Below are 27974 nucleotides of genomic sequence, written 5' to 3' on the forward strand. Positions count from 1 at the left end.
CTCAGCTCGGATTCTGGAACCTCTTCCCTCTGAAGCCAACATCTGGATCCTGCTTTCGAAACCAGCCCCGGGTTCCTTCCCTTGTGTGCCTGGTGTCCCTCGACCCCCACCCCGACCAGGGGCCCTTGTCCTGGGCCATGGCCCGGAGGGCGGGCCCTGGGCCTGGGAAGCTGGAAGCCCTGGTCATTCTGCTCTTTCTTGGATTATTCCAGTCTGGAATGCGTGAGTGCATTTTGCAAGGCGAGGGGTTTCGGGAGGGGTCAGATGGCCCAAGGGGGAGCGGGCGCAATGCTTTTCTGGGGGCACCTTGCAAATCCTGGCCTCTCGAATCCCCCAGCCTCCTTGCTTCTCAGTGCCCCCACTTTCTTTGAACTTGACCCCCCTAGGAAAGGAAGGGGCCAGGCCTCCAGAGAAGTGGCAGGTGCTCTGGCATCCGGGGACATGGGGTCTCCCCTGCTTAACCGTGCCTCTTTCTCTTTCCTCCCTAGGAGCTGCTGGGGCTGAAGGTGAGGCTTGCAGGGTAATTGGGGGAAGGGAGGGGGTCTCAGATTTTTCCAATGGGTTTAACCAAGTGCCCGACCCCAAGGTGGCCAAGCCATTCTTCTATGAGCTCTGTGAGTGGGGATTATTGCCTTGTTTTGCGGCAAAGTACACAGCCAGGAAGCGGAATGGCTGATTTCAATGCACCCTGGACTCCCCAGGTGGGGCACTCAAGGGCATTTGGAAGGAAATAAACCAAAGGTCTCTTCTTAGGAGTGACTCTGAGTCAGACATTTTCAATCCTGGCTTCACCACCGATGGGCTGTGTGTCACCTTGTGAGTCCCCACAAAGCAGTGGATGGTGACTCTCCTGGGGCTATAGCAAGGAGATAAAGGAAGTGAAAGCCCCTTCGGGGCCTGGCACTAAATAGAGGCTATTGTCATGATGATGAGGGAGCCCAGGAGTGTGGCCAGCAGGTCCCTCTGCTCCTAAGGAGGTGACGCTGTGATGGGCAGCTGGGCTCCGCTCCAAACTGTGGCCTCGGGGAGGGCAGGGCTGGGGCTGTCCCTGAAGCCAGCCATGCCCATCGTGGGAACCCAGTTCGGTTCTTTTGTTTACACATCCGTGAGTCGGGCAGGCGCTAGGGACGTGGGAAGCTGCCCTCCAGGGATGCCCGGGTTGATGTGTTGAAACACGGTGGAGGAGTAGGGGATGGGGGATAGTGGGGGTCGGCCCCAGAGCAGCTGTGGGATTGGGCGGCGTCAGAAGAGAGGGGTCCTGGATGCTCAGGGGCCACGCCCAGCCAGCAGGGTCCAGGCAGGCTGTCCTCACAGGCAGAGATGCATGCCAAGTAGAGTAAGCACGGGCAAAGGGACCAGAGGCAGAGTGACCTGGACAAGCGAAGGTCTAGAGGTAGCCCAATGTGGCACGTGACTTCAGAAAGTTCGTGGAAAATGGCACTGAAAGAGGAATCTATTTTGGTGGAATACTGAGATCTATGCATCCTTGTTTCATAATGCATATCTCCCACAAGGGTGTTTGTTTGTTTTTGGAAATCCCTCCTGAGGGCAGGCAGTGTCTGGAGGGAGGCTGGGGTAGTGGGCAGTGCCATGGAAGCTCTGGAATGCAGCGTCAGGTCAGTGTGGAGCCCTGGGGGTGGGGGTGTTGGGCTCAGCAGGTATACCCAGCAAGGGGCAGAATGCACACTTGGTGTGGGCTGGGCTGGGGACACAGCGGTGGCTGGGAAGCTGCCTCCAAGCTCCAGCCCAGATCTCACGGGATGGATCAGCATGGACCTCTCCCCCCCTTCTCCTCGCCCTCGCAGCCCCCTGCGGTTTGGCCTTCCAAGCACGCATCACAGGCGGGAGCAACGCCAACTCTGGCCAGTGGCCCTGGCAGGTCAGCATCATCTACAGTGGCGTCCATGTGTGCGGCGGTTCTCTCGTGTCTGAGCAGTGGGTGCTGTCAGCTGCTCACTGCTTCCCCAGGTACCAACAGGGTGATGGGAAGGGAGTGGGAGTCAAAAGAGGGCTAAACTTTCATAGGTAAATACATTTTTAAAAAAAAATGAAAAATAGGGCATTAGCCATGACAGCTGGGTTGCCCACATCCCATAGATATCCTGGGTTCAAGTCCTGGCTTTGCTCCCTATCCCGGCTCCTTTCTAATGCAGCCCTCCGGAGGGCAGGTCATGATGGCCCAGGTACTTGGGTTGCTGCTACCCACGCTGGAGACCCAGATGGAGTTCCTGGCTTCTGGCTTTGGCCTGGCCTACCCCTGGCTATTGGGGAGTGAACCAGTGCCCGAGAGATCTCTTTGTCTCTGCTGTTCAAATAAATGACACCTTATAAAAAGTGGGCTGGAGGTCAACATTTATGGGTCAGTCCAGGTCAGAGACTGAAGTTCTTGGGTTTGACCCAAGGATGGTATCAGCCAAGGGAGTGAAGGGGTCAGAGGTCACAGAATAAAACTAGGGTCCCAGTTATCTGGGATCAGCATCCGGGGTTGGAGGCCCCCGGCAGCAGGTTCACTCTGTGTTCTGCCTGCAGCGAGCACCTTGCGCAAGACTACGAGGTCAAGCTAGGGGTCTACCAGCTGGACTCCTACAGCGCCGCCACCGAGGTCCGTGCTGTGGAAAAGGTCATCTCCCACCCCAGCTACCGCGAGGAGGGCTCCCAGGGTGACATCGCGCTGGTCCGCCTCAGCATACCCGTCAACTACTCCCGCAACATCCAGCCCGTCTGCCTCCCGGCAGCCAACGCCTCCTTCCCCAATGGCCTCCACTGCACCGTCACTGGCTGGGGCCACGTGGCCCCCTCAGGTGAGGCGGGGCGCTGGATGCCCACAGGCACGAGGGGGAGGGGCCAACTCGGGCTGGAGGCGCTGGGTGAGCACCTGCTGTGTCCGCAGTGAGCCTCCAGAGCCCCAGGCCACTGCAGCAGCTGGAGGTGCCACTGATCAGCCGCGAGACGTGCAACTGCCTGTACAACATCGACGCCAAGCCCGAGGAGCCCCACTTCATCGAAGAGGACATGCTGTGTGCGGGCTACGTGACGGGGGGCAAGGATGCCTGTCAGGTAAGTGCCAGGGGCCTGGGGGCGCCCCCGGGGAAGACAAGGGCTGGAAGGGGCTGGTCCTGACACATCCTCCAATTCTTCTCCTCAGGGTGACTCTGGGGGCCCGCTCTCCTGCCCTGTGGAGGGCCTCTGGTACCTGGCGGGCATCGTGAGCTGGGGCGATGCCTGCGGGGCCCCCAACAGGCCTGGGGTGTACACTCTGACCTCCAGCTATGCCTCCTGGATCCACTACCATGTGGCAGAACTCCAGCCTCGCGTGGTGCCCGAAACCCAGGAGTCCCAGCCTGACAGTGAGCTCTGTAACCACAACCTGGCCTTCGGCTCTGCCCCAGGACAAGGGGGACTGGGGCTCAGCCTCCTGCTGCCACTGGGCCTCACCCTGGGCCTCTTCTGCCTGTGGCACAAGCCCTGAGCTACTCACCCTGGAAGCTGCTCCTGCTTTGACACGTCATACCCAAGGACAGACGCCCGTTCCCAGGAAGGAACCTGGCCACTCCCGGTTGGCCTTTAGGATCGTGCGGTGTGAGGGCAGGCGCCATCTGATCTTTGAGCCCATGCTCTGGCTTTGCTGTTTGGGCCGGGAACCCACAAGCAAGCTTTAGTGCCTGGGGTCCTGGTTAGAACAGCCTGGCCACCTCCACCTGCTGTCTTCAAGTCCACAGGCTTGGCTTCTGTGGAGCCGCCCCCAAGAACACTCAGTTACGAAAAGAGCCCGGGCTCCTACCCATTTCTCCAAGACTGGGCAGCTGCCCCACCGCCTGCTGCTAAAAGGCCAGCCCCAGGGCCCCGCCGGCCCCGCCCCGGGCCCCTCACTCGCCTTTCCCTGTCTCCTGGGCTCGGCTGCCTTCAGGATGGCAAAGGCCCCAATCTTGCCCTATTGACCACCAGGCCCCCTTAACCCTGACTCCTGGACTCCGGAGGACTGAGCCCCCACCGGAACTGGGCCGGGGCTTGGGTCAGGGTGGGGACGAGAAGAATTAAAAAAACTGCGTGGAACACGGCTGGCTGGGTGTGACGTGGGACGGAGAATGGAGGCCCTTCCTCTCCCTGCCCCTCCCCTCAACGTCCAGAGGCACCAACAGAATTTGCTTTATTGAAAAAGTGATGGGAAGGGTCTGTACATATTTACAGGGCCTGGGGTGCGGGTCCGGCAGCTCACTTCTTGGAGAGTTTGACTTGCTTGTGCTTGGGAGGGGCCCACTTGAGGCAGACCGAGTCCACTGTGGGGAGAAGGGGGCTGTGAGAGGTGGGCTGGGCCTCTGGGCCAGGCCTGTGCACACCTGCCTGCTCCCCCCACACACACTCTGGGCCCAGGCCAGGTTTCACCTCCTCCAGGCCAGAACAAAAGGGCAAGGGCGGACTACGGAAGGGGGCAGGGAAGCCCAGGAATGGAGTCGCCTGCCCCAGGCTGTGTCCTGGGAGCTAGAGCTAGTCTGACTGGTTTGGGATCATGTGACAAAGCACAAAGCAGTCCTTACACCTACACCCCCACAGTGAGTGTGTGGATACACCCACACGCGTGCAAGCACACACACACACACAGAGCAGCCCCCACCCACCTGTGATGGGAGGTTTCTTATACTGGGCACTTTTGAGGTGCTCCTCCACAAGCTTGGGCGTGACACAGATCACGTGCTGACCCTTCCAGTACTTGACCATGTTGAGGGACTGCAGGGTGCTGATGATGTCAGTCTGGGTGATGCTGGTCATCTGGCTACAGAAAGGGATAAGAGCGGACGTTGGAGACAGGTCTCCGGGACAGGGAGGGGAGGGAAGGGAGGGTCCGGCTGGGCCAGCTGCTAAGGGGCCAGAGAGACAGGGTCACAGCCGATAGACAGCTCTTCCCTTGAGGACTCCGGAGGCCGAGGCTGTGGCTGAGGTCAGAGCCCCACCTGAGGTCCTTGATGGACAGCGTGCCCCGGAAGTCGCGCAGGATCTCCAGCAGGACCCATGACCAGTAGCTGCGGTAGCTGAGTTTGCCCAGGTCAGACAGAGGCTTCTCCGGGGAGCCTACCGTGCTTTCCAGCTTGGAGAGCTCGTAGCCTGGCAGGGGTGGAGAGAGCATGTGAGGATCCGGCCCGCCCTGGCATGGCCGCCCCTTCCCGGACAGCCCCCGGGAGCCACTCACTGAAAGCGATGAGGAACTTCCCGTAGCCGCGGCGCTGGTAGGGCGGCAGGGTCAGGATGCAGGCCACATTGTTGCCATCTGGAGACTCCTTCTCCTGCGGGGGGCTGGGGTGCTCAGGGCCTTGGCACGGGAGGGCTCAGCCCCTCCTCCAGGCGGTACCCGCCCCCGCCTCCCCAAGTCTGAGCCTCCCAAGCCAGCACCTTAGAGAAGTAGCCGACGATGTGGGCCCCTTGCCTGTCCACCTCGGTCAAGATGTAGAAGACGAAGGGCTCCACGTCGAAGTACAACGTCTTATGGTCCAGGAACAGCTTGGCCAGCAGACACAGGTTCTGACAGTAAATCTGAGGGGTGCGGGAGATAGCCACGGGCTCAGGGGGCGAGAACAGCTCCCCTGCCCAGCCTCTGTGAGTGCCAGGCCGGCGGCAGAGGGGCCCTCCCCAGAACAGCAGTGTTGAGAACTGGAAGGAGTCTCAGATGGGCAGAGAAACACAATCAGTGAGCGGAGCGGAGCTGGCCGGGCGGGGCTCGGACGGAGGGCTGTGCAGGCCTAAATCTGGTCAAATCTCCGTGGACATCGGCTCCTGTTTCAGATCAGGAAACTGAGGCCCAGAAGAAAGAGGCAAGTGGCGTGCCCAATGTCCCGTGGCTGATTCAACTCTGCCACCTGTCCTGTTCACTGCTGTTTCCCCGGCACTTACTACAGAGCTAAGCACGAGGCTGGGCCTCAAAGCCTGGGGTGCCCCCTTGGCCCCGCCCACTCCTTGCCGCAGACTCAAGAGACCCGCCCAGGCCAGCACCGGGAGGGATAACAGGACCTCGAGACTGGCTCACAGCCCAGGTTACACGGCTCTCTGGTTTGACACCTTCCACATCCACTCTGTGAGCCCAGCAATTCTGGTACCAGGGCACCAGGCTCACAGTGGGTGTTCCCCTTCAGTGCCAAAGGGCGCCAGTAGCAGCAAAGGCCACGTGTTTGCAGCGCCTACTGGATGCCTCGCACAGCATTAGGCATCTGACATTTGCTGTCTCATTTATTGCACTAACAACTTGATCAGTAAACATTGTGACTCCTATTTCACGCATGAGGAAACAGGAACAAACAAGGGTAAGAAACTCCTCCAGGGTCAGGGAGGAAGTAACAGAGCAATCTGAAGTCAGGTGTCACTCCCAAGCCTGTCCCCCTTCTCCTCCTCCTCCTCCTTTTTTTTTTTTTTTCTTTAAAGATTTATTTATTTGAAAGTCAGACTTGCAGACAGAGGCAGAGATACAGAGAAAGATCTTCCATCCACCAGCTCACTCCCCAAGTGGCTGCAATGGCCAGGACTGAGCCAGGCTGAAGCCAAGAGGCCGGGGGTTTCATCTCAGTCTCTTGGGTGGCAGTACCCAAGCACTTTGGGCCATCTTCCACTGCCTTTCCCAGGCGCATCAGCAGGGAGCTGGCTCGCAAGTGGCGCAGCCAGAACATGAACTGGCGCCCCATGTGGGATGCCAGTGTTGCAAGTGGTGGCTTTACACACTACGCCACAACACGGCCTTGCCCTCTCTTCCTCTTACCCATATATTGCCTTTCCAAGGGAACTGGGCCACTTGGCTGAGACCCTGTCGGACTGACCAGTGCAAAGGCCAAGTTCTCAACGGCAAGGCAGGCCCCAGGGCACCCCCCTCCCTCCGTGGCCCAGGGGAGTCCTTCTGCCAGGAACCAGGAGCTCAGCCATCCTCATCACAGAACTGTCAGGCAGGAAGTCTCACACAAAGCAGTTCCCTCCCAGGCAAAAGCAAACAACCTCTCTCTTGCACTCTGAAAAGAGAAAGCTCTTCCAGGAGCAGCCTCAGGCAAGAAGCTCTCCACTCCTAGCCCACAGCTACCCAGGCCTGGACAAGTCCCTGGGGCCAGAGGGAACCCTAGCCCGAGGCTGGCAGGGAGGGGGAGGAAGGGCCCTGTGTTTACTGTGTACCAACCACTGGCCAACAGCTAGGCTTCGTGAGACCTCGCAGGCCTTCTCCCTACCCAGGCTTGCCCAAGGGCTGGCTCTCCTGTAGAGACGTGAGGATCATCCAGGAGGTGCCCCAGGCGTGCCCCGTCGCCCCAGCCCCCTGGCCGCCAGCTCACCTTGTGGTCTTTGCCGTCCACTTCGTACACAGAGATGTTGCTCTTGCGATAGATCTCCTTCCCTGGGGGCTGCCGCCACTGACACTGGCCCTGGCAGTGAGAGGTGGGTGGGGTGGGGGACACAGGCTTGAGACTCAGAGGCTCCCTGCCTGACGACCCTCACCACCCCACCGTGCGGCCCCGAGCAAGTCTCCCCCTTTTCTCATCCATAGCCCCCAGGGTCAGTGTTTCACCCAGCCTGAGGAGTCCTCCCTAACAGCTGCAGAGGACGGAACCTCCTGGGCGCACAGAGCGCATACTCGGGCTAGGGGTCTCCAGAGGGCACTTATCCATGACCCTGGCTTTCCTGAACCAGGGAAATTCACTGCTCTGGGCAACCCTCCCCTCCCCCCTCACCATGCTGGTGGTGAGAGTGCAGTTCCCATGCACCGCCCTCCACACCTTCTGATCCCCGTCCACATCTTTCGTCCCACTGCTAGGGGTGGACGTTCACTTCCTCTTTCACACCCAGGAGCCTGGCGCTGCTAAACACAGCGGTCAAGGGCCAAAGGGCCGAGGGCCCAAGAGTTAACTGCACCCCTCTACAGACGTGGGAACTGAGGTCCGGAGGGAGGCAGTAAGTTGGCCAAGGTCAGCCCCACAGAAAGGCAAAGCCAGGCCTGGAATTCAGCTGCTCCTGGCGCCTGACTCCTGCAGACCCCTCTCTGCTCCCAGCCGCCCCCAGCCCCAGGGCCCGGCCTGGCCCAGCTCACCAGATGGAAGCGGTAGCTCTTCTCATACTTCATGTACTTGAGGCAGTACTCGCAGAGCCAGAGCTTGGGCTGTTTCCCATAGTCCTCCGGGAACGGTGAGAAGTACCAGGCGTCAATTTCGTAGTTGCCGATGTGGATCTTGTCCACATACTTCACCTTGGTGATCTGCAGGCAGAGGGGGACGGTGGGGAGTGGGGAAGGACAGCACAAGGCTTAGCACGGGTGAGGGAGGAAGTGGTGAGGGAATGCCCAGGCAGGCCCCTGACCCTGCGTACCGCCTCATGCTCCTTCTCCAAGGCTGCCGTTGTGGGGTCCATCTCTGCGTAAGTCTGCAGGGAAGAGAAGTGCGCAGGGCTGAACAGAAGGTGGTCAGGCTGCCCCTTAATCTCAGGGTCCACGGTGCCTCCCTCCTGGCTTCCAGAACATCCATACACCAGACCCGGAGCGAAGTCGTCTGACCTGGGTCTGTGGCTGGCTGGTCTGAGCGCCTCGCCTGTCTGCCCAGACACCCCTGATGCCCGTGCTGGGACATCCTGCCAGCTGACCAAGGCGCGGATCGGGAGCTAAGAGCTTCCGCTGCACAGTGAGGCAACCCAGCTCTGCCCAAACTGCCACATGATAGGATGGATCTCGTCTCCCAAGGCAAGGGCGACCACGGCTGACTGCCCCGTGGGCCTGGGCACCTCTGCTGGGCACCTGCCGCTGCCTGCCGGTGGGCCTATCCCCAGAGGCCCCTTCCACAGCAGCGTCATAACTCAAGATGCGCAGAAAGCCCCTTTGCTCTCTGCAAACCTTCCTCCTGGGCATTCGCCCTGGGCCCAGCTGCCCGAGTCCAGCCACTGAGCCTGCTCTCGACTCCTCCCTCTCAGCCTGGCATTCCATTAGCATGGCCAAGATCTCAACCAGCGGACGGCAACTCACCTCCCTGACATCTCTGAAGTCACGCTCTGGAATCCTCTAGTCTTTCCTACCATGTCCGGTCTGGACAACTGACCAGGCCTCCTTAGCGCCCCAACCCCCAGGCTCAGGCCCCGCAAAGCCCCGCAGTGATTAACACCCACTCTCTGGCCTTTGTGCTTCTGCACGTGCAGGGCCTTCCCCTTGCGAATGCCCTTTCCTTAGGCCAGCAGACAACGCTTCCTCCAACTGGCACACAGCACGAGGCAGGCGGGTCCCAGGACGGAGCTGGACTTTGTGAGCTGGAGGCTGTAATTGTTTCCACTGTGCTGGCTCCAGGCCTCCAAGGCCCAGCGTCGTCCCCACCCGCTCCAGGAAGCCTGGCCGGCGTCTCCCGCTCTGGAGAACAGCGGCCTTCCCAAGCCAGGGGCAAGGTGGTCAGCAGCTTGCTTCCCTTATTGTCCGAGTCTTGAGTGTGCGGGGGAGTAAACGTCCAGTCACACAGCACATGGTGTTCTTGGGCCAGAATTTGAAGAAGGTGCCGCCGACAGCTGGACAATGGGGGGGGGCACCCTTGAAGGCCCACAACCTGCACCAGAGGGGCTTGGGGCCTATTTAGTTGAGAAAGGACCACTGTTGACCCAGAAGTCCCCTTCACAAGGCGCTCTGCCTAAACAGGCCCAACTAACCCTTTAAAAAAACATTTTTTAAATAAAAGATTTATTTTATTTATTTGAAAGATAGAGCTACAGAGACAGAGAGAGAGATCTTCATCTGCTGGTTCACTCCCCAAATGGCTGCAACAGCAAGAGCTGGACCAGGCCCAAGCCAGGAGCCCACATGTGTGCAGGGGCCCAAGGACTTGAGGCATCCGCCACTGCTTTCCCAGGCATGTTAGCAGGGAGCTGGATGCGAAGTGGAGCAGCCAGGACTCAAGCCAGTGCCCATATGGGATGCTGGTATTACAGGCAGTAGCTTAACCTGTTAGACCACAACACGGGCCCCTCAGCTAATCCCCTCAGCGATCTGAGCTAAAGCATTCTTATTTTGATTTTACAGAGTGGTGAACACACAGGGAGCAGTGTGGTCACCCGCCCTTGGCCACCAGCCAGTTGCCATTTATTTCACTCCACAGATCCTGCTGGAGTCTTCACAATGAGCCTGGAGATAGCGCCGTTGGCTCTCCCCCCGTACAGGAGAGGAAACGGTGGCACAGCGTGACAGGGCACTTGCCCAAGGTCACAGACCTGGTACACAGCACAGGTGGGCACACGTCCCTGGTCTGTCCGATTCACAGCCTGACCACTGCCAACACGACACAAAGTCCTCCTCCTTACCCCTCGTTAAGACACACTTCCCGGATGCCAGCAAACACGCGGCTTTGGCCAAGGCAATAAAGAACTACAGAAACACTCCTCTTAAATGCCGTAATTTATTTAAGAGTCAAACATTAATTAGGCTCCGAAGAACCTGGCTGATCGTTAACTTGCCCATTACGACCCATTCTGGGGTTTTATCACTAGTGGCCCATTCTCATCTGGCTTGGTGTCCAGTGTGTGTTCAGTGCCAGCTAGTGAGGGACTCACCGTCTTCCACCTGATTAGCTCTGTCCAACCCAGGAGCCACCAGCGCCTGCGGCTGTTTAAATTCGTTACAGTGTAAAAAGTTCACTCCCACTCTCAATAGTGTTCAAGAGCCACACGTGGCCAGTGGCCAGCGGTCACTGCCCAGGAGACAGAATGGCCACGGAACGTTTTTTTCCTGACAGGAAGTTCAGTGGGACACTGCTGCCTTAGACCCTGGGAGGCCCTTCCGGTCCCATCCACAGTAAGGACTGGTGCCACGCTCGCGTTCCTGCAAACGTTGTGCTTCTAGGTGAAGTAAAAGCTTCTCCAAGCAGTACTTACCTCCAATAAGTGCTATGCGCTCTGGGATTTTCTCTTTTCCTATTTCTTTCTTCCATTTTCAAAATTTAAATGCTGCCCCCACCCACTGAATCAATTTTGCCATCTACTAGAAGGCCCCATCCCACAGCTTAAAAAACAGCACTGCAGGGGCCGGCACTGTGGTATAGGGGGTAAAACCACTGCCTGCAGTGCCAGGATCTCATATGGGTACCTGTTCAAGTCCCAGCTGCTCCACTTCAGATCCAGCTCTCTGCTGTGGCCTGGGAAAGCAGTAGAAGATGGCCCAAGTGCTTGGGCCCCTGCACCCATGTGGGAGACCCGGAAGAAGTCCTGGCTCCTGATCAGTGTAGCTCTGGCCGTTGCGGCCAATTAGAGAGTGAACCAGCAGATAGACCTCCTCCCCTTTCTCTCTGTGCCTTTCTTCCTCTCTGTGTAACTGACTTTCAAATAAATAAATCTTTAAAAAAAAAATAAAAAAGAACCCACACTTTGTCACCAAATGGTTTCTGACTTTTCACAGTTACCGGCACTGAAGCTGGCAGAGCCAGCCCCTAACCGGGTTCTTCAAGCCGTCGTGGGCCTCTCCTGTAGGGGATGACAAGGCTGCTCACCTCACAATTCCCTGCAGTAAACACTGGGCCTAACACTTGGGCTCACAGACCACTGTCTGGCATTATGATTCTCGCTTCAGCCCGCCTTCTGCTAGCTGTGTGACCTTGGGCATGTTACTGGATCTCTCTGAGCCTGCTTCCTCTTCTACCATAGAAATAACTATCCTTATGGCACTGAACTGTTAGGGAGGACGGGATGAGCTCACACACGTATAGGACTCAGGATGGTGCCCAACGTCATTCATTCATTTCCTTTCCTTTGTACTTCAAGCATTTTTGTCTAATGTCTAGGAGCCAACAGAAGACAGAGAAAGAAGCGCTGGGAGGCAGGGTTCCCATCCCAGCTAGGTATTTGCTCGCTGGGCAACTGCAGCCAAACCCTTGCCCTCTCAAGCCTGAATTTTCCTCCCTATGAAGAAGAGTACACAAAAGGTCAGGGAAGTCTCTGGCACACTATAGGAAGCATCAGAAATGGGACAATCTCTCTCTCTCTATGTAACTCTCAAATAAATAAAATAAAATGAAAATTTAGACCAAAAAAGAAACGGGAGATGTGTTGGCACCAGGGCCTGTGAAGCCCGGGGGAGCTGGTAGAGGCAGCGGGGCCTCCCGGGCCCTGGGGAAGGGGGGCCCCGGACCTTCTGCACGTGGTTGATCTCATCGTGCTTCCGCTTTTGGTTGCGCGTGATCTTGCGCTCAGGCTGCTCGGCCAGCTCACTCAGGTACTTCTCCGAGTTCTTCTGCACGGCGTCCTTCACTGTCTTGGTCAGCGCCAGCCGGTTCTTGTCCACCCATTCGTCCAATCGCCGGTTGACTGTGAGGATGGTGCGGATGGGCTGTGAGGGCTGCTGCCCGGCTGGCCCTTCTCCCACCCACCCAGGCCAGACTGCCCCAGGTCACTCACAGCCCACATAGTGCACATAGAACTCCTCTCGGCCCTCCTGGTCATTCACTCGAGACTGGATCACCTCGGCCGAATCTGAAGGACAAAGGGCAGGATCACCAGGACGCAAGGACCAGGACGAGAGACCCTGGACACGGAGGAGCAGCCTCCAGGTCTGTGGGGCCGCAGGTAAGCTAACCCCACCCAAACACATCTGCCAAGCTATTTCAACTTTCTGAGCTTTCGTTTCTCCATATGAAAAATAAGACCAACAGCGCCCACCTCAGAGAGTGAGCTCATGCCTCTGAAATCTTTCAGCCGGTGCCTGACCACTCACAGCTCACTTAGTAAGTGAGTAAGGCAACCACTGCGCGTCTGGCCCTACACCCGGGTACAGAGGGCAGGGCAATGACTCACAAGAGCTCCTGCCCTCCAGAAGTTCCCAGTCTGATAGGGGAGAAGACACAGCCCGGAAAATGACAACAGTAAATGTTACGAGCACCGCAGCGGCTGAGGTATGCAAACAATGTTGCAGGCCTGTGCACAGGGAACAGCTCACTCTGCCTGCAGGGGGAATCAAGCGTTGCATCAGAGAAGATGAGTTAAAAGGATAAGGAGGAGCGAGTCAGGCGGCGCAGGGAGGCAAGGAAGACAAGGTATTCCAAGCAGAAGGCACACGTGGTATAAGGCATCCTAGGGTATTCAGAGGGCAAAGCGCGTTCTTGTCCGGCCAAGACTGGGAGCCCCAGAGGTCACAAAAATGGATGCCATTCTAAGGAACTTGGGGTTTGTTTGGAAGATGACGGAAGGCAAAGGAATGTAAAGCGAAGAGGAAGCTTGTTTGGGGAGGGGGTGGTTCTCTGTTGGCGGCCGTGGGGGACAGATGGAAAAAGCAGAGATCGATAAGGAAGGAGAGTTAGTAAAGAAAGAAAAGGGAATGAAGCCTAAAACCCGGAAAGGAAGTGGAAGGGGAGCTCTGTAGACAATCAGAATTTGAAGATCGCCTGGCTGGTGGGATCTGGGCGGCGCCCAGCACACCTCGAAGGGTAACAGCCTGCCTCTACGCTGCGGCTTCCGCAGCGCCGGCTACAACGCCTACTTCCTCAAGCCCCACCTCCCCTCGACTCCCAGCGCCCAGCTCTCGGCCCCTGCGAGGACCCGTCCTCCGGCCCTGCCCCGCCGCAGTCCCCGCCCCCTGGCCCCGGACCCCGCCCTCACGCCAGGTGCTATCCGGCCGCCGGCACAGGTAGGTCTCTCCGATCTCCACCGTGACTTCTGGCTCGCCGCGCGCCGGCGTGGGCGGGGAGACGCGGCCCGGGGATGGGGCGGTCCCCTCGACCGCCGCATTCTCCCCTGGCCCGGGCTCGCTCTCCCCTGCGACCCCCGAAGTCGCCGCCGCAACCGCCGCAGCTGCTCCCTGGGCCGCCATCGCGGTAGAGGAAGTGACGCCAGAGTCAGGCGCCGCGCGCGGCTGTTTTCGCTCCGGGTCAACAGTGCGCGGGGGCGGAGCGTCAGGCCGGGTGGGGCGGGGTCTGTGATGTGGCGGGAGATTATTGGCTCGTGCGGCCGTCCTCTGCGCGCTGGGCGTGCGCACTGCGCTTTGCGTTGTCGGGGTTGGGAGATAGACTTTCCTGATGTACTGAGGTCGGTCTTTCTGATGGCCAAGATGTGCCGATTTTCAAGGGGTCGCTGCCCCTACTTTAGCGGAGCGGAGCCAGCATGGCCTCCTTAGCTCCCGGACGCCGGGATTGTGAGCCCGGGCTTAGCAGCCCGCCCGTGAGCCGCCCACCTGGGCCAGCCTGGTATCGGCCACCTGTAGTTTCTAAGGTTGAGGACACTGCTTCCTTTGTTCAGGTTGGGAAAAAGTAACCGCTGAGGTCGCGACAGCCGGACAGGTGTGTCCAGGGATGCCCTCCCAGAACAGTCTATTAAAGAAAGGAGCTGGTGCCGAAACCACCGGAGCAGAAACTCGCCCGGGGGCAGAGTGAGGTCTAACCCTGCCCTGGATAAGGTGCACACGCGTGCAGATGACCTGAGAGCCGGCACAAGTTAATACAGGTCCATACGGGTGGTAAGACTTTTAGCACTAAAACTGACGGTTACGCGTGTATGCTATCTCAGAGCCGGCAGAGTAGGCATCCAATAAATATCCCCTTTGCCCATTTTCTGAATATTCTTTGATTTAGTTATTGGATTTAGAATCAATTTTTTAAAAATATTTGTTCATTTACTTGAAAGAGTCATATATAGAGAGAAGGAGAGGCGGGGGGGGGGTCTTCTGTCTGCTGGTTCCCTCCCCAGTTGGCTGCAACGGCTGAAGCTGCGCCCATCTGAAGCCAGCAGCCAGGGACTTCTTCCGGGTCTCCCATGCAGGTGCAGGGGTTCAAGGACTTGGGTCATCTACTGCTTTCCCAGCCCATAGCAGAGAGCTGGGTCGGAAGTGGAGCAGCCAGGACGCCAACTGGCGCCCATATGAGATACTGGCACTGCAGGTGGCGGCTTTACCCCTTATCACCACAGCGCCAGCCCCTGGAAGCAATTCTGAGAGGCGTGGAATGCCCAGGAGAGTGGAGCTCAAGAAATACCTGCTAGAGGGATCCCGGGCCGATGGCAGTGGGGAGGCACTGGTAACTTGGCTCTTGGGAAATGAAGAAATTTAGGGGGCTAGTGATTGCTGTGTATCTGACATGATAAACATCACAGAGAAAAGATGAAAATTCTACTCCCTGCACCCTCTCCAGACTCCCTGCCTTGAAGATTCTTACTCCACCTACCCAGGGGACTGACAGCTTCAGTTACCCAGGCTGTCCCTTCCAGCGAAGGGTTAGCCAGAACTTTATTAATCCCTGATCAGGGTCACTGCTTCGGCCTCCACCGTTCTCCCTCCAGTCGTCTGGCAACCCATGATTCTTCCAACGTGCAGATCTGATCGCTGGGCCCAGAGCTGCAGGTGCTACACTCAGACACCCCCGCGGCTCTTGGTTATTTTCTGTCCCTAGGTCACCTTGGTGGGGTGCACTGGCCAGCACCGCAGGCTCTTCTTGGAGGAGCTGCCCCTAGGCTAATAGGGCTGTTTGGGAAGTTTTGAACCCGGGAGTTTGAGTGCGCATCTCTCCCCCCCTACACACACGCTCCCACTCCCCACACTTTCACAAACGCCTGTGAAGTGGAGGAATGAATGAATGAACGTTCCTGGAGTTTAGGTCTCTTGCCTCCGACTCTGAGGCATTCTTTCCTGGCTCTGGACTTTTTGCTCCAAGGCCCCGCGCCCCCTGACCGCTGCACAGCGCCCCAGCCCCAGTTTCTGCACAGTGGCCAGCCAGCCGGATTTTCAACCTCACAGGTCAGGGGCGACTCCATCACCTGCCATTTGACATCCAGGCCTTTCTTTTCCTGTCTCCCTGCAAGCCCTACCCTCCATCACCCCAAAGGGTGGGTGATGTTGTGCGGCCTGGAGATAGGCTCAGGAAGTTGGCTGGCAGAGCTCCGAGGGGCGCGGGGGTCCCACCAGGCAGGCGGTCCTCAGGTCTGTCTTTGGCTCTGGCAGGGAGAGTGAGGTTTTCCCACCCGAGATGTCAGCCTGGTGCTTCTCCCAGGAAGTTCCGCTTCAGGCCTGACTCGGAGCCTGCCTGCTCCATTTCCTGCCCTCCCTGTGGGAGGCCACCTTCCTCTGGGGCACCCCTGACCTTGCCTTGGCTTCCTTGGCTGCTGCAGAGGCAGCTGGAGGAGGAGGGGAGGGCATGGTATTTTTAACTTTCCTTGGGCGCAGGAATCGGGTGGCTCAGGTCGCCCAGTCTGGTGCCCTTCACCCCTAAAACCTGTGACTGCCAGGGAGGAAGTCGGGGCTAGGCATCTCCTTTGTTCTTCGATATCATCTGGAACCCAGGAGTATTTGTGAAATGAGGTGAATGGAAGGTCACCCCCCAACTCCTGCCAAATCAAACACACAGGGGACTTGGGCCTGTTCTACTCCTGTCTGCCAGAGACTGGGCACGCGTCAGTTAACACCCGATGGCTCGCCTGCCCGAGAGGGCATTCAAAATGTGAACTTTAATAACAAACGACAGGTCAGAATGGGGGTTCCCCGGGAACGAGAATGTTGGAGCTGGTGCTGGAGACCTCAGGGGTCCCCACTTCCTCCCCTCCAAGGTCCGGAGGCAAGGAAGCAGTGGACCCTATGGAGGAGGAGTGGCCGCCCAGCCCCGTGTGAGTCCGTCTGTCTGGGGCCCTAGGACCCACGATGCAGCAGCGTGTAGAACGGAGTGCCGCCCTGCCCACCCCGGCGAGCAAGGCCAAGCCTGTGGGGTCAGATCCGGAAGCTTTCCTCCCGGCCGTCAATGTGGCGTAGCCGCAGGTAGACATCCGTGCCGATGCCCTGCAGGGACTGCAACTGCAGGGAGCCGCCGAGGTACTCCGCGTAGGCCCGCGAGGTGGGCAGCCCGAAGCCAAAGCTGGGGGCAGGCAGGGGGACAGGACGGGGCTTCAGAGGCTGGAGTCTCCTGGCGCCTGTCCCCCCTCCCCCAACTCGGCCCGGCCAGATGGGGCCTCACCCGTGCATGGGCCCTGACTGGCCTCCACTGTGCATGTCTAGGTGGCCGAAGAGGGGGCTGATCCGGGGGTCCTGGGTGCTGGCCTCGGCCGTGGTGAAGTGGTAGTCCATGACCCGGTCCAGGTCTTTGTGAGCGATTCCTCCGCCCCGATCTGAGATCCTGGTAGGATGTCCACAACCAGTGCTTGGCTCAGCTTGGGCGGGGGAGGGGCTCACTACCTCCCAGGCAGTCAGTGCTAGGCCTGCCTTCCTGTCCCTTCCACCCCAGAGCGGATGTGGTCCACCTAGTGCATCCTCACCGCAGCCCCGGCTGCTGCCTATGTCTGCCGCCTCATCAGATTTCATGTTTATCCTCGGCCCAGCTCTCCGGACTCCAGGGGCCACGCACCCGGCCCCGCGTCCAAGAATACCCGGCACATGGCAGTCTCAGAGCGACAGAGTATCTTGCCTGACCTGGGTCCAAGTCCCAGGATGAGGGCAGGTACCAGCTCGAGGTCAGACAGCAACTCAGTAAGAGGACCTGGGACTCCGGCCTCCCCAGCCCAGCTCCTGCACACACCTGATGACGAGGTCCACGTCGTTGTTGGCGATGGTGATGACCACATCGGGGACGTTGTAGGGAGTGTCTAGGTGGCTCTCCATCGTGGCTCTGTGCGGGGACAGAGACCAGTAGGTGGTGGCACCCCAGCTCCTGGCGGCCCCCCCGCCCAGCACCTGCAGCCGCCCCACCTCATGGCATTCTTGAGCAGCTCAGGCAGGATGTAGTCCAGCGGCATCGGGATGAAGGGGAAACGGGCGGCCACGTGGCCATTGATGCGGACGCGGGGGGCGTTGCCGTACTTGTGCTCACACAGGCGTCTGTGGGTAGGAGCAAGGCTTCAGTCGGGTGCCCCCAGACCAGGGTCTCTTCACGGGAGGCAATGCTGTAGCCCGAGAGCCGTCTGGCAGTGTTCGGAGATTTTTTGCTAAGGGGTACTGCTCACACTGAGTGAGCAGAAGCCAGGAGGTCTTGACAAACACTCCCTGGCCCCACACCCATTCAAAGAATGATCTGGTTCAAAACGCGCAGAGTGCCCACGCTGAGAAACCCTGCCTAGACCGTGCCCTGGGCCTTCCTGCCCTCACAAGGCCCACCCCCTTCGCCGTTCGAGCCTCACCTGGCAAAGTCCACCCACTTTTCAATGATCTTCTTTGGTGAGAGGCGAGTGCAGATGATGCCAACGAAGTCGGGCTGGCAGGAGAAGGGAGGTTGGGACCAGCAATGCCCTCCCCCAACTGCAGCAGCCAAAAGCCTGCAACTCCCAGTGTGGGGAAGCACCCCGAAGCCTCTCCCAGCCCTAGCCCCAGGAGACCCCAGGCTCAGTCTCCGGCCCACTTAACTACATTCCCAGGGTGGGCGGGGCTGTGTGGGGAGGTAAATCCCTGCCCCAGAGCCCCACCTTGTCCTCGTGCAGCGCCAGGTGGTGAGTGGCCAGCATGCGGATCCCAAGCCTGGAAGTCAGTGTCTTATCCAGGAAGTAGCGGACCAGCTTCTCATCCTGTGAAGAGTGGGGCCTCAGCCACTCTGTGTGCCTTCCCAGCCCCACCCCCCCAGCCCCATTTCCTGACCCCTGACCTCTATGTGCTTCCGGCTCTCCCGCAGGCCCTCAGCCAAGAGGGTCACCACGTCCTTGTGGTCATCCAGGAGCTGTCGCACGAGCTGGCAGTACTGGGCGTCCTCCGCCTGGTCTTTGATCTGCAGGTCAAGAGTCGTGAGCACGGGTGGTTCACCCCTGACCTCTGGGTCCCTTCCTCTGCTCTGGCCCAGCCCTTACCGGGGGGAAGTCCGTCAGCTTCTGGAAGGCACGGATGTACAGCTCGTGCTGCAGGGAAGACAGTCGGGACGCACAGGCTGTCACGGGCACTGAGCCACCGCACGGGTCACCACCCAGCCCAGTTCACGCGGCCTAACCCCCCCCCTCGCCGTGACCCCTCGCTCCTCCTGGACCTCGGAAGGGCCTGGCCTCTACGGCGCACACTGACCGGGATCCTCTCTACCTTACCACATGCAGTATGGTGGGGTTGCAGCCAATGATGAAGGGCAGGCTGCGGAAACCCTTGATGCGGTGCGCGATCCTCACCGGCAGCTCCTGCTGCAGGTACCGGCCGCTTTTCTAGAAGAAACAAAGACCAAAGACGGAGAGGCGGCTCCCCCACCCCCACCCCCACCCCCACCCCCACCCCCACCCGGGTCTGAGCGCCTGGGCAAGAGCTCCAGGAGCCAACAAGAAGCAGGAATCTTACCAGAAGGTGGCTACCGTCCTGAGAGCGACCGGAATAGAGCATCATGGTGGGAGTGAGGCGGACTGAGGGCTGGAGAGGCAGGAGGGAGTGAGCCCAGAACTCCAGCACCCTGTCAAGCCCTTGCCCCTGGGCACCCACTCCAGCTCCCAGCTCTGCCCCCACTGGCCACCAGCCCTCCCCCACTGCACCTTCTCTGCTGCCACGTCGATGGCGGACTGGTTGTAAAAGGAAGTGACCGTCTTGGAGCGTTCCCGCGCCATCTCCACATGGTGCGTGTCTGTGGCTGACGTGGAGCGGGCCCGGAGGAAGAGTGCGGGCCCCAGGAGGGGCCGGAGCGGAGACCCTCCACGGGGGCCGCTTCCCAGCACCACCGATGCCAGGAACATCGTCCTGCTCCTTGGCGGGAGCCAGCTAGGGCTCAGGACCCGACAGACGATGGCGACCCCCAAACAGGGCAGGAGGAGTGTGGGTGGGCAGACGGCTCTTTGGCTTCAGGGGCACGGGCCCCGGAGAGCAGCTCCCATCTAGCCGGGTGGAGGAAGAGGTAGTTGTAAGGTCTGAATCCCCACGGCCTGGGCACGGGTATCCTCAGACCTGAGCCATCTCTGCCCACCCCTTGAGCCACCTCCCCAAAAAGGCCGGGCCTGGGCATCCTTGTTTTCTGGAGCTTCTGTTCTGCCACCTGAGGCTCTTAATCTGGTGGTCTCGAGGTCGGGGAAAGAGAGTCTCATACCCACTAAGCAGAAAAACCTCGGACCCCGACTCTCTTCTGCAGGGGGCGGGGCCGACCCCTACCCAGAGCCGTCAGACCCGGGCCCCGGGATCCTGGCCTGCGTACATGCGACACGCAGCGCCGTGCACCCAAGGGTCGGCTCAATCGAGGCGAGCGTTCCCTTCTGAGCTCCTCCTCCGCGGGGGTCACTTGGTTCGGCCCTAATCCCACCCCCATATGGTAGATGCCAGGCACCCCTCCCCCGCCCTCTGCGCGCGAGCTCCCGCGCAAGGGTGGAGGCTGCGGACGTGCGCGGCGGAGCCTCCGCGGGCGGGACCTGCGTAGGGTGCTCCACTTACCGCGGGGCCAGGGTCAGGGCCAGGGTCCGAGCGGAACCGCCCGAACAGTCGACCGGCTGAGCTCGCCGAGCCTCTTGCGCCCTCCGTCGCCGTGACGTCGCGCGGGCTGCGGGAGCGCGGTGCCTCCTGGGAGTTGTAGTTTCGCTCCGAGGACGCCGCAGCCCCGGCCCCCGCCCACCCGGAGAAACCTCAATGCTCTTTCTGCAGGGGCCCCGACCTTAACCTAAAGTGACCCTTGGGCAAGAAAGCCCTAGATGTAAACCGCACGGGTCAAACTCTGTCTGGTTCTTTTTTTTTTGGGGGGGGGGGACCAGATTGTTTCAAATCCCAGGTCCGTCCCTTAATATGTGGGACAAGTGGCTTGACTTTTTAAAGATTTATTTGTTTGAAAGGCAGAGTTACAGAGAGGCAAAGGCAGAGAGAGAGAGAAAGAGGTCTTCCATCCGCTGGTTCACGCCCCAGATGGCCACAATGGCTGGAGCTGCACCTATCTGGAGCCAGGAGCTTCTTCCAGGTCTCCCTCGCAGGTGCAAGGACCCAAGGACTTGGGCCATCCTCCACTGCCCTCCCAGGCCATTAACAGAGAGCTGGACTGGAAGAGGAGCAGCTGGGACTCAAACCGGGTGCCCATATGGGGTGCTGGCACTGTAGGCTTTGGCTTTACCCGCTACACTATGCTGTCGGCCCCGTGGCTTAACTTTTCATAGCTTTAATTTTCTTTTTGGTAAAATGAGGATGTATCGATCTTAGGGTTGTTGTGTGGGTTACATGATTATGTGTATGTAAAGTTCCTACAACAGTGCTAGGTGTGGAATTAGCACTCTTTCAGTGTTAGGCATTATTGTTGCTATTACTATTCACGCCCACCATGCATACAAGAGGTCTTCAAAACATTCATGGGAAAATGCACATTGTGAAATAATGGTGCATGGATTTCAAAATTTTTTGAACCCAAATAAACATTTTGTAATTGTTTTCCTCGAACTCTGTAATACCCTCATAATCCCTGAAGGGATCGTGGTTTGATTCAATCATCTGTGATGGGGACCCAGACAGCCAGGGCTAGGCCACGCCAAAATCAAGCGCCTGGAACTCCGTCCAGGTCTCCCACATGGGTGACAGGAGCCCAAGCACTTCGGCTGTCTTCCAGTGCTTTCCCAGGTACATTAGAAGGGAGCTGGATCTGAAGTGGAGCAGCCGGGACTGCTACTTAACGTGGGACATCTCAGTCTGTGGCTTAACCCACAGGGCACCACAAACGCCAGCCCCCACTGATAGAACCGTCCAGCTGTAGTGTTTGGAACGCTGGGTGAGGACCAGAAGCAGTGAGAACATAGTTTCTTCATCCAGGTGGGATGTGAGGGTGTATGGGTGTATGTATTTGTACTGGTTAGATTATTGTTGTTGTTGTTGTTACTGTGCTGATACACTTTCTAAAAATTTTTTAAAATTTATTTATTTATTTGACAGGCAGAGTTAGAGAAGAAGAAGAAGAGAGAGAGAGATCTTCCATCTGCTGGTTCCCCCATATGGTCACAATGACAGAGCTGGGCCAGGTTGAAGCCAGGAGCCAGGAGCTGCATCCTGGTCTCACACGTGCGTGCCCAGGTCCAAACACTTGGGCCATCTTCTGCTATTTTCCCAGGCGCATTAGCAGGAAGTTGGATGGGAAGTGAAGCAGCTGGGACTTGAACCAGTGCCCATATGGGATGCGTGCGATGCAGGCAGCAGTTTTAACCTGCTGCGCTACAGCACTGCCCTCAACTTTCTAAATGTTTTAAATTTTATATAATTTCTAAGTATTGAAAAAGTAATAATCTTGTCTCACAGTCTAACTCTGCCTGTCAAAAAAGAAAGAGAGAGAAAGAAAGAAAGAAAGGAAGGAAGAGAAAGAAAGGAAGGAAGGAAGAAAGAAAGAGAAAGAAAGAGAGAAAGAAAGAGAGAGAGAGAGAGAGAGCGAGAGAGAGCGAGCTACGTGAAGACAGCGACACTCTCTGGAAAGCTACCTTTCAACCTGGAGGCAGGACCCCTCCCCAGGGGCAGACTCCTTCAGAACCGGGGGAGGAGGGGTCTGCGCAGACCCTGGGAAAGCGGCCGGCGGAGGGGTCCGGGCTGCCGCCGCCCTCTCCACCGGTATATGTCCACCCCTCTTCCGGCAAAACGAGGAATGCCCGAAGGCCACACAGCTTGCAGGGAGCTCGCGTGGCCGTGACCTGGCCGGGATCCGGTGGAGCTCGCTGCTGCCCCCCGGCGGCGGAGGCGGGACGTGCATCCCGTGGCGGAACGCGGAGATTGATGGGCGGTCGGACGCTTTGATCCAGGGCTTTATTGGTGTGAATTGAATCTTTGTAATAACCCAGTGAAAGAGGCGCAACTGTTATTCGCATTTTACAACTGCAAGAGCCGAGGCCCCAGAAAATAGAAAGGCTTATCTGTCCGTCTGCACCCTGCAGGCTCACTGCCCCAGCCACAGCTGTCTTCCCTGAGCATTATTAGGCTTACTCCTCCAGGTCTCTCTCTGGCTGGACCTCCACCTGCAGTACCCTTCCCCTACGGCTTGCTCCCACTTCCCTCCGCCTTTGTTCAAATGCCGGCTGGATGAAGCCCACCCTGTCCATCTTACATAAAATCCTGGGGAGTGGGCGTTTAACTTAGCGGGCGCCAGTTCAAGTCCCGGCTGCTCAACTTCCAATCCAGCTCTCTGCTGTGGCCTAGGAAAGCAGAAGAGAATGGCCCAGGCCGTTGGTGCCCTGCACCTGCATAGGAGACCCGGGAGAAGCTCCTGGTTCCTGGCTTCGGATAGGCGCAGCTTCACCCATTGCAGCCAATTGGGGAGTGAACCAGCGGATGGAAGACATCTCTCTCTCTCTCTCTCTCTCTCTCTCTCTGCCTCTCCTTTTCTCTGTGTGTAACTCTGACTTCCAAATAAATCTTTCAAAAAAAGAAATATAATGCCTAGGAAAAATGTATACAGATTCTTAAAAAAAAAAAAAATGCCCCACTGCCTGGAGTCAGGTCTCCTGCTCATGCAGACCCTGGGAGGCAACCGGGGTGGCTCAGGTTATTGGGCTTCTACCACCCACTGGGAGAATTGAGTTCCACCTCTGTTCTTGCTGGCATCTGGGGACTCAAATCAGTAGGTAAGAGCACTCTGTAGGGGCCGGCGTTCTGCCGTAGCTGGTAAAGCCACCGCCTGCAGTGCCAGCATCTCATATGGGCACCGGTTCGAGACCCAGCTGTTCCACTTCCAATCCAGCTCTCTGCTATGGCCTGGGAAAGCAGTGGAAGATGGCCCGGAAGAAGCTTCTGGCTCCTGGCTTTGGATTGGTGAAGCTCCAGCCATTGTGTGAGTGAACCAGTGGATGGAAGACCTCTCTCTCTCTCTGCTTCTTCTACTCTCTCTCCGACTTTCAAATAAATAAATATTTTTTTAAAAATTAACTTTGAGTTTAATTGACCTTATTTATTTTTTAATTTTTTTGACAGGCAGAGTGGACAGTGAGAGAGAGACAGAGAGAAAGGTCTTCCTTTACCATTGGTTCACCCTGCAATGGCCACCGCGGCCGGCGCGCTGCAGCCGGCGCACCATGCTGATCCTATGGCAGGAGCCAGGTACTTATCCTGGTCTCCCATGGGGTGCAGGGCCCAAGCACTTGGGCCATCCTCCACTGCACTCCCTGGCCATAGCAGAGAGCTGGCCTGGAAGAGGGGCAACCGGGACAGAATCCGGCGCCCCGACCGGGACTAGAACCCAGTGTGCCGGCGCCGCAAGGCAGAGGATTAGCCTAGTGAGCTGCGGCGCCGGCCTAAATAAATATTTTTTTACAAATTACAATTACTTCCATTCCCCTTTGCTGTAGTTTAATTTTATCATAGCATTGAACTCCAGTAACAGGCCACTTGTATTTGTTGTATTAATTTCTCATTTGCCCCCTCCTTTCCTACCATGTAAGACAAAAGCATGAATATTTGCTTTACTGATTTATCCCAAGCCCTGAACACAAATCCCCATCACATCACAGGCACTGAGTAAACATTTGATATATACATGAAGGAAATTTAGGGCTTCCCTTTGGAAACTTAAAAAAAAAAAAAAAAAAACACTGGAAAGGCAGAGAGAGAGATCTCCCATCCACTGGTTCACTCCCCAGTAGCTGGGGCAGTGCCAGGCTAAAGCCAGGAAACCAGAACTCCATCCCAGTCTCCCGCATGGGTGGCAGGAACCCAAGCGCTTGAACCATCAACTGCTGCCCCCCAGTGGTGTGGGATAAATAGGCAGGTGGTTTCCGTCTGCTGAGCTGGAAGTCAAAAGCTCCCGGTATGACAGTCCCTCCTCCTTACTTGTCAATCAAAATGTTCCCTTCCCCCGGATGGACTTGTTTCATCCAGGACCTAAGTGAGGGGTGGAGGGAGAGGTTGCCATGATCTTCCATCTGCTGGCTTACTTCCCAAATGCCCTCAACAACCAGGGCTAGACCTGGCCAAAGCCAAGAATGCCTTCCTGGTCTCCCGCATGGGTGGCAGGAACCCAAGCACTTGGACTATCAACTGCTGCCTCTCAGGCACGTCAGCAGGAAGCTGGATCAGAAGTATGTGGTAGCTGGGACTTCAAAACAGTGCTCTGATAAATACGGGTGACCCAAGTGGTGGCTTCATCCGCTGTGCCACAACACATATCCGTGACTGCCCTATATTACCTTTCTTTTTTATTTTTTTAAAGATTTATTTATTTGAAAGAGTTACACAGAGAGAGAAGAAGGAGAGAGAGAGAGAGAGAGAAAGTTTTCCGCCTGCTGGTTCACCTCCCAATTGGCTGCAACAGCCATAGCTGCGCCGATCTGAAGCCAGGAGCCGGGAGCTTCTTCTGGGTCTCCCATGCAGGTGCAGGGGCCCAAGGAGTTGGGCCATCTTCTACTGCTTTCCCAGGCCACAGCAGAAAGCTGGATCGGAAGTGGAGCAGCCAGGACTCAGATCAGTGCCCATATGGGATGCTGGCACTGCAGGCAGCGGCTTTACCTGCTGTGACACAGTGCCAGCCCCTAATTATCTTTCATGACACAACAAACTACCCCCAGAATGGCGCATCTTAAAACTGCACAGACTGATCGTCCGCGTGGTGTGGATGATAGACCGATGCTGACTGCCCCTCCAGTCAGCCAGTGTGTTAGAGGCACGGTCCCCGGGCTGGTGCTGCTAGGGGTGTTGGAACAGGCAGGAGGCAGGGCCTAGCCTAGGTCCCTGGCACGTGTACTGGATGATGGTTCCCACGGGCGGGCTGCCCCACAGCCTGAGCTAGGGATTAGCCTCTTTGTCTGCTTCCTGGCTCACCGTGTGGTTCTTCCTCTGCCCTAGCCCCGCCGTTGCCACACACTGCTCTCATCAGAGGCCGAGCCGATGGGGCCACCGAGGATTGGACTTGCATCTACAACACTGTGAGCCGAGCAAACCTTTCCTCTTTGCCGAGTCAGCTGCCTCCCGTATTTCATTATAGTAACAAGAAGCTGACTCGTGTGTTCTTTTTCTTTCTTTTTAATTTATTTTAAAGGCAGAGTTAGAGAGAGACAGACAGAGAGAGAGAGGTCTTCCATCTGCTGGTTCACTCTCCAGTTGGCTGCAACGGCCGGAGCTGTGCCGATCCGAAGCCAGGAGCCAGGAGCTTCCTCCGGGTCTCCTACATGGGTGCAGGGCACCAAGGGCCTGGGCCATTCTCTTCTGCTTTCTCAGGCCACAGTAGAGAGCAGGATCAGAAATGGAGCATCCGGGACTCGAACCGGTGGCAGCTTTCCCCGCTAAGCCACAGCGCTGGCCCCCATGTGTTCTTTCTCATGGTTTCCTTAGGTCGGGATCTGGGAGCACCTCGGCTCCGTGAGTCTCGCTCCGTGTCTCTCAAGATGTGCAGTCAGGATGTTGGCCGATTCTACGGTTGTCTGAAGGCTGCAAGCTGACCGTGTCATATGCCTGACTTAGCGGGAGACCCCTAGTGGTCAGAATGGGAAGCGACTGCACAAGCCTATGGACACCAGGAGGTGGAAGCCACTGAGGATCGTTCTGCGAGCTGGTTAACCAAGCTCCAAGTCTGCTGTGCTGTGAGGAACCCCAAGCTAGCCCATGCAGAGAAGAGACATGGATAGCCCCTGATGAGACACGGCAATGCCAGGTTAGCCCACGACTGCCTCAGTGTCTCACGGTTCTAGCTTTAGCCACCATCTGAGCCAGAACTGCCCAACTCAAGTCCCCTCCCCAAACTCTTTTATTTTTATTTTTAAATTATTTGTAAGAGTTTACAGAGAGAGAGAGAGAGAGGAATCTTCCATCTGCTGGTTCACTCCCTAAATGGCCACAACAGAGCTGGGCCAGGTTGAAGCCAGGATCCAGGAGCTGCTTTGAGGTGTCCCACGTGGGTGCGTGGGCCAAAGCACCTGGGCCATCTCCCATTGCTTTCCCAGGCACATCTGCAGGGAGCTGGATCAGAGAGAAGCTGCCGAGGCACAAACCGGCACCCATATGGGATGCTGGCATTACAGGCTGTGACTTAACCCACTGCACCACCGTGCCAGGCCCCCTTCCCAAATTCCTAACCCATAAAACTGTGTGAGAAAATAAAAGGATTGCTATTTGTTGTTGGAAGCCATTCCCTATCATTTGTGTTGATTTATTTGAAAGGCAGAACAATAAGAAAGACAGAAGTATCTTCTACCTGCTGGCTTACTTCCCAAATGCCCGTGATAACCAGGGCTGGGCAGAGCCAGAGCTAGGAGCCAGGAACCCCACCCAGGTCTCCCATATGGGTGGTGGGGACCCAGTACTTAAGCCATCATTTGCTGCCTCCCAGTGCTCAGGAAACTGGAACAGGACTCAATCCCAAGAACTTGGGTATGAGAAGCCTCCCAAACCAGCGGCTTAAACAGCTGCACCACAGCACCTGCCCCAGACTCCCTATTTTAACATCACATTAGCAACCTTAATTTCACCTGCAACCTTAATTCCCTTTTGCCGTATAACCTAACATCCCCATGGTCCAGGCATTAGGACACGGGCATGTTTGGAGACCATTCCTCTGCCTTTCACGTGCTCTGGGGAAAAAAAGGCACAGAGTTCCCAGGACGGGGTGCTCGACAGTGACAAATACTGTCAGAGGCCAAGCAAGATAAGACCTGAAAAATAACCACTGAATTTAGTGGCCCAGGGACACCAGCCACTAGTTATCAGAGGAGTACTGGGGGCGGGAGCTAGTTTGTGGTGTGCGCAACAAGGAAGTAGAGAGCAGGTGTGGAAATTCTTCCCCGAAACGTGACTGTGATGGGGAGAATGAGGGAGCTGGTGTGGTGATGGGGACGAGAAAGGAGTTTCCACGCAGATGGGAAGTCGAAGGGTGGCAGGCTTGACGGTACAGCAGAGACAGGGCGTCTGGGAAGAAGAGAGTAGGGGCCGTTAGGTTGATCCAGGCTCACGTTAGGATACTGTTAAAGGTTGAGGAGTGTGGCTCTGGGAATTTAAGGGGCGGGAGAGAGACCGACCGGCAGAGAGCGCTGGTGAGGCAGGAGGGAGCAGCCGAACAGCCTGCGCGGACAGGACTCAGCCTGAACGGTCTGAAATGATTTCAGCTTGGTTCCCCAATAAGATCGTAGGGTTCGCTGATCCCCTGGTCTGCTGGTCTCTCCAGCTAGTCTTCTGGAAGTTCCCGTGCTTAGAACAGGGTTTGCAGTTAAGCGTTAAACCCTCTGGA

The 27974-nt window shown here is 57.4% G+C and overlaps 3 protein-coding genes and 2 long non-coding RNA genes across 5 annotated transcripts; 2 read left to right on the forward strand and 3 right to left on the reverse strand.

Moving 5' to 3' along the window:
• Nucleotide 1: 1 nt before the first annotated feature.
• PRSS8 (serine protease 8) lies at nt 2-4152 on the forward strand. Its single transcript, XM_070064845.2, has 6 exons — nt 2-222; nt 489-506; nt 1806-1968; nt 2530-2801; nt 2891-3057; nt 3146-4152. The coding sequence occupies exons 1-6, from the start codon at nt 138-140 to the stop codon at nt 3467-3469; spliced, it is 1029 nt and encodes a 342-aa protein (XP_069920946.2). The 5' UTR covers nt 2-137; the 3' UTR covers nt 3470-4152.
• KAT8 (lysine acetyltransferase 8) lies at nt 4131-13832 on the reverse strand. The gene is made up of 11 exons (XM_002721730.5): nt 13564-13832; nt 12367-12441; nt 12101-12276; nt 8323-8376; nt 8048-8212; nt 7296-7385; nt 5386-5526; nt 5186-5279; nt 4950-5100; nt 4617-4771; nt 4131-4277 (listed from the first exon to the last, which is right to left on the reverse strand). The coding sequence occupies exons 1-11, from the start codon at nt 13772-13774 to the stop codon at nt 4213-4215; spliced, it is 1377 nt and encodes a 458-aa protein (XP_002721776.1). The 5' UTR covers nt 13775-13832; the 3' UTR covers nt 4131-4212.
• Nucleotides 13549-26875, forward strand: LOC149120502 (uncharacterized). The gene is made up of 4 exons (XR_016225856.1): nt 13549-13591; nt 25601-25680; nt 26087-26405; nt 26695-26875. It is a non-coding gene; the product is annotated as an uncharacterized LOC149120502 (long non-coding RNA).
• Nucleotides 16362-20330, reverse strand: BCKDK (branched chain keto acid dehydrogenase kinase). Its single transcript, XM_002721731.5, has 12 exons — nt 20249-20330; nt 19366-19701; nt 19178-19246; nt 18937-19047; nt 18709-18756; nt 18510-18629; nt 18334-18432; nt 18052-18125; nt 17624-17752; nt 17454-17543; nt 16896-17054; nt 16362-16796 (listed from the first exon to the last, which is right to left on the reverse strand). The coding sequence occupies exons 2-12, from the start codon at nt 19561-19563 to the stop codon at nt 16652-16654; spliced, it is 1242 nt and encodes a 413-aa protein (XP_002721777.1). The 5' UTR covers nt 19564-19701; nt 20249-20330; the 3' UTR covers nt 16362-16651.
• On the reverse strand, nt 25762-27968 carry LOC138847112 (uncharacterized). Its single transcript, XR_011384719.2, has 2 exons — nt 27766-27968; nt 25762-27655 (listed from the first exon to the last, which is right to left on the reverse strand). It is a non-coding gene; the product is annotated as an uncharacterized LOC138847112 (long non-coding RNA).
• Nucleotides 27969-27974: the final 6 nt, after the last annotated feature.

The sequence above is a fragment of the Oryctolagus cuniculus genome, chromosome 19, assembly GCF_051225735.1.
Source record: "Oryctolagus cuniculus isolate XC-2025 breed Fujian yellow rabbit chromosome 19, ASM5122573v1, whole genome shotgun sequence".
NCBI classification, from domain to species: Eukaryota; Metazoa; Chordata; class Mammalia; order Lagomorpha; family Leporidae; genus Oryctolagus; species Oryctolagus cuniculus.

Coding starts and splice junctions, on each gene's coding strand:
- PRSS8 (XM_070064845.2), top strand. CDS start 138: ATGGCCCGGAGGGCGGGCCCTGGGCCTGGGAAGCTGGAAGCCCTGGTC. Junction 1,969..2,529: donor GCTGCTCACTGCTTCCCCAG/GTACCAACAGGG, acceptor TTCTGCCTGCAG/CGAGCACCTTGCGCAAGACT. Junction 3,058..3,145: donor GGGGCAAGGATGCCTGTCAG/GTAAGTGCCAGG, acceptor TCTTCTCCTCAG/GGTGACTCTGGGGGCCCGCT.
- KAT8 (XM_002721730.5), bottom strand. CDS start 13,774: ATGGCGGCCCAGGGAGCAGCTGCGGCGGTTGCGGCGGCGACTTCGGGG. Junction 7,386..8,047: donor AGAGCTACCGCTTCCATCTG/GTGAGCTGGGCC, acceptor TCTCACTGCCAG/GGCCAGTGTCAGTGGCGGCA. Junction 4,772..4,949: donor CTGTCCATCAAGGACCTCAG/GTGGGGCTCTGA, acceptor CCCTTTCTGTAG/CCAGATGACCAGCATCACCC.
- BCKDK (XM_002721731.5), bottom strand. CDS start 19,563: ATGTTCCTGGCATCGGTGGTGCTGGGAAGCGGCCCCCGTGGAGGGTCT. Junction 18,630..18,708: donor AGCTGACGGACTTCCCCCCG/GTAAGGGCTGGG, acceptor CTTGACCTGCAG/ATCAAAGACCAGGCGGAGGA. Junction 17,753..18,051: donor AAGTGGGTGGACTTTGCCAG/GTGAGGCTCGAA, acceptor TCCTACCCACAG/ACGCCTGTGTGAGCACAAGT.